The 1927-nt window shown below is 53.3% G+C and overlaps 1 gene segment (V, D, J or C); it reads left to right on the top strand.

Moving 5' to 3' along the window:
- Nucleotides 1-925: 925 nt before the first annotated feature.
- Nucleotides 926-1505, top strand: LOC124518500 (immunoglobulin lambda variable 5-37-like). The segment is given in 2 exon segments: nucleotides 926-1010; nucleotides 1132-1505. Coding segments are annotated over 2 exon segments (420 nt in total).
- The last annotated feature ends 422 nt before the right edge of the window (nucleotides 1506-1927 follow it).

Genomic DNA, 1927 nt, shown 5'->3' with positions numbered 1-1927 from the left:
TCACTGTGCATCCCATGTCCACCAGAAGGCGATGGTGTTCCCCCAGTTCCTTAGCTGGAAGGCCCCTCTCCCTGTATCTAGAAGGTTCTCCTGATGATTTTCACAGATGGGATTGCAAGTCTCCCAGAACACGGAGGTGAGGTCGCAAGATGGCCTTGAAGTGGTCCCTGCACTGTCCTCACACCTGCAGCACCCTCATCAGGGTTTGCTGTGTCTTGTCTAGAGGGACCCCAGCATGCCCATTCTACGTGTCCTTCTGTATGAGTGTGTGTCCCCTAGGTGAGCTCCTGTCCACATCCGGCACCCAGAGCCAGCATGCATCGTCTGAACTGGACCATTGGGACAGATGGTTTCTATTCCCTCTCCCATGTATCTTGTCCTCAGCTCCATAGTGGTTCACAGGTTCTCCTGGGTCAGGAGTGTATGTGTCCTTGTCACAGACCCCCCATCCATGAATGATACCTGATGATACAGCAAGATCTTTCTCTTTCCCTGGAGGATCACTCTCAGGTGGTGGAAACATAGACACCAGGGAAGCCTGCATTGGCAAACGAGAGGTTCACCCAGACACCAGCAGGGGGCATGGTGACAAGGTCTGTGGGTTTCTGCAGGATGGGGGCTCCATGCTGAGGAGCCCTCCATGAAAGAAAGCCCCAGGGCTGGGCCCCTTGTTTTTAGTGGGGACAGGGCATCTGTGTCCTCTCTGTTCCTGGACGAGTCTCTGAACTTGGGCCTGTGTGTGGTCCCAACAGCTGCTTCTTCCAGGCCCACCCAGGGGGAAACCAGTGCATTAAATAGTCTTGCTGTCAACGTGCTACAGGCCTCTAAGTGCACAGGAGCAAGCAGCAGGTGTGGGTCCCATTTGCATGAATAGCCCCTCCTTGTGAGCTCTGTGGACTGGGGATAAGACAGGCCTGGTGCAGCCCAGCCCCAGCTCTGTGGTCTAGGAAGGGCGTGTGTCATCATGGCCTGGACCCATGCTCTCCTTGTGCTCCTCTGCCACTGCACAGGTAGGGACCGGACCCAGGGCCCCAGGGTGGGCCTGCAGCCAGGGTCAAATCCCTCTGGCTCAGCTCCCTAATCCCATGTGCACTGTTCCTTCTCTTCTCTCTGCTGTGTCTGTGTTTGCAGGTGCCCTGTCCCAGCCTGTCGTGACTCAGCCAGCCTCTCTCTCTGCATCTCTGGGAGCAACAGCCAGACTCACCTGCACCCTCAGCAGGGATGTGAGCGTTGGTAGTAAAAGCATATACTGGTACCAACAGAAGCCAGGGAGCCCTCCTCGGTATTTCCTGTACTACTACTCAGACTCCAGCAATGAGCTGGGACCCGGGGTCCCCAATCGAGTGTCTGGGTCCAAAGATGCCTCGGCCAATGCAGGGCTTCTGCTCATCTCTGGGCTGCAGCCTGAGGACGAGGCTGACTATTACTGTGCAATCTGGCACAGTAGTGCTGGTCACAGTGACACAGACACATGGGGAAGTGGGACAAATACCCAGTCTGCTTAGACCACTGTACTCTGACTCTCTGAAGTCTAATATAACTTGAATGCACAAGTACTATACTTGGGTGTAGCTACTGGATCTGAATGTCCTTCTTCCCAGTTTCCTACCAAACCTGAGTGAACTCTCTGGAAAAAAGAAAAAAAAAGAAAGACAAACAACAACAACAATAAAGCAAACCAAAGACAACAAAAAAGTCATAATGATGCAGAAATTTCGCCTACTGATTCACACATAAAATTAGAGCCTGTGGATTTGGCTGTTTTTCTCTTCACAAGGGTAAATCAACTTGCCTTTTTTTCTGGTCAGAGTGTACAGACCATCTCCCCAGCAGACAGTCCTCCACTGCATGGCCTGTGTTCCTCCAGGGGTCAGAGCAGAGGCCTTCCCTTCCCTCCAGGCTCCTGTGCTCAGGGCTGACTGAGTAG

Source organism: Lynx rufus, unplaced genomic scaffold (assembly GCF_022079265.1).
Source record: "Lynx rufus isolate CCGP_SWC_20201006 ecotype Redwood Valley unplaced genomic scaffold, mLynRuf1.p SCAF_24, whole genome shotgun sequence".
Classification (NCBI taxonomy): Eukaryota; Metazoa; Chordata; class Mammalia; order Carnivora; family Felidae; genus Lynx; species Lynx rufus.
This window is presented reverse-complemented; position numbering and strand designations above follow the sequence as displayed.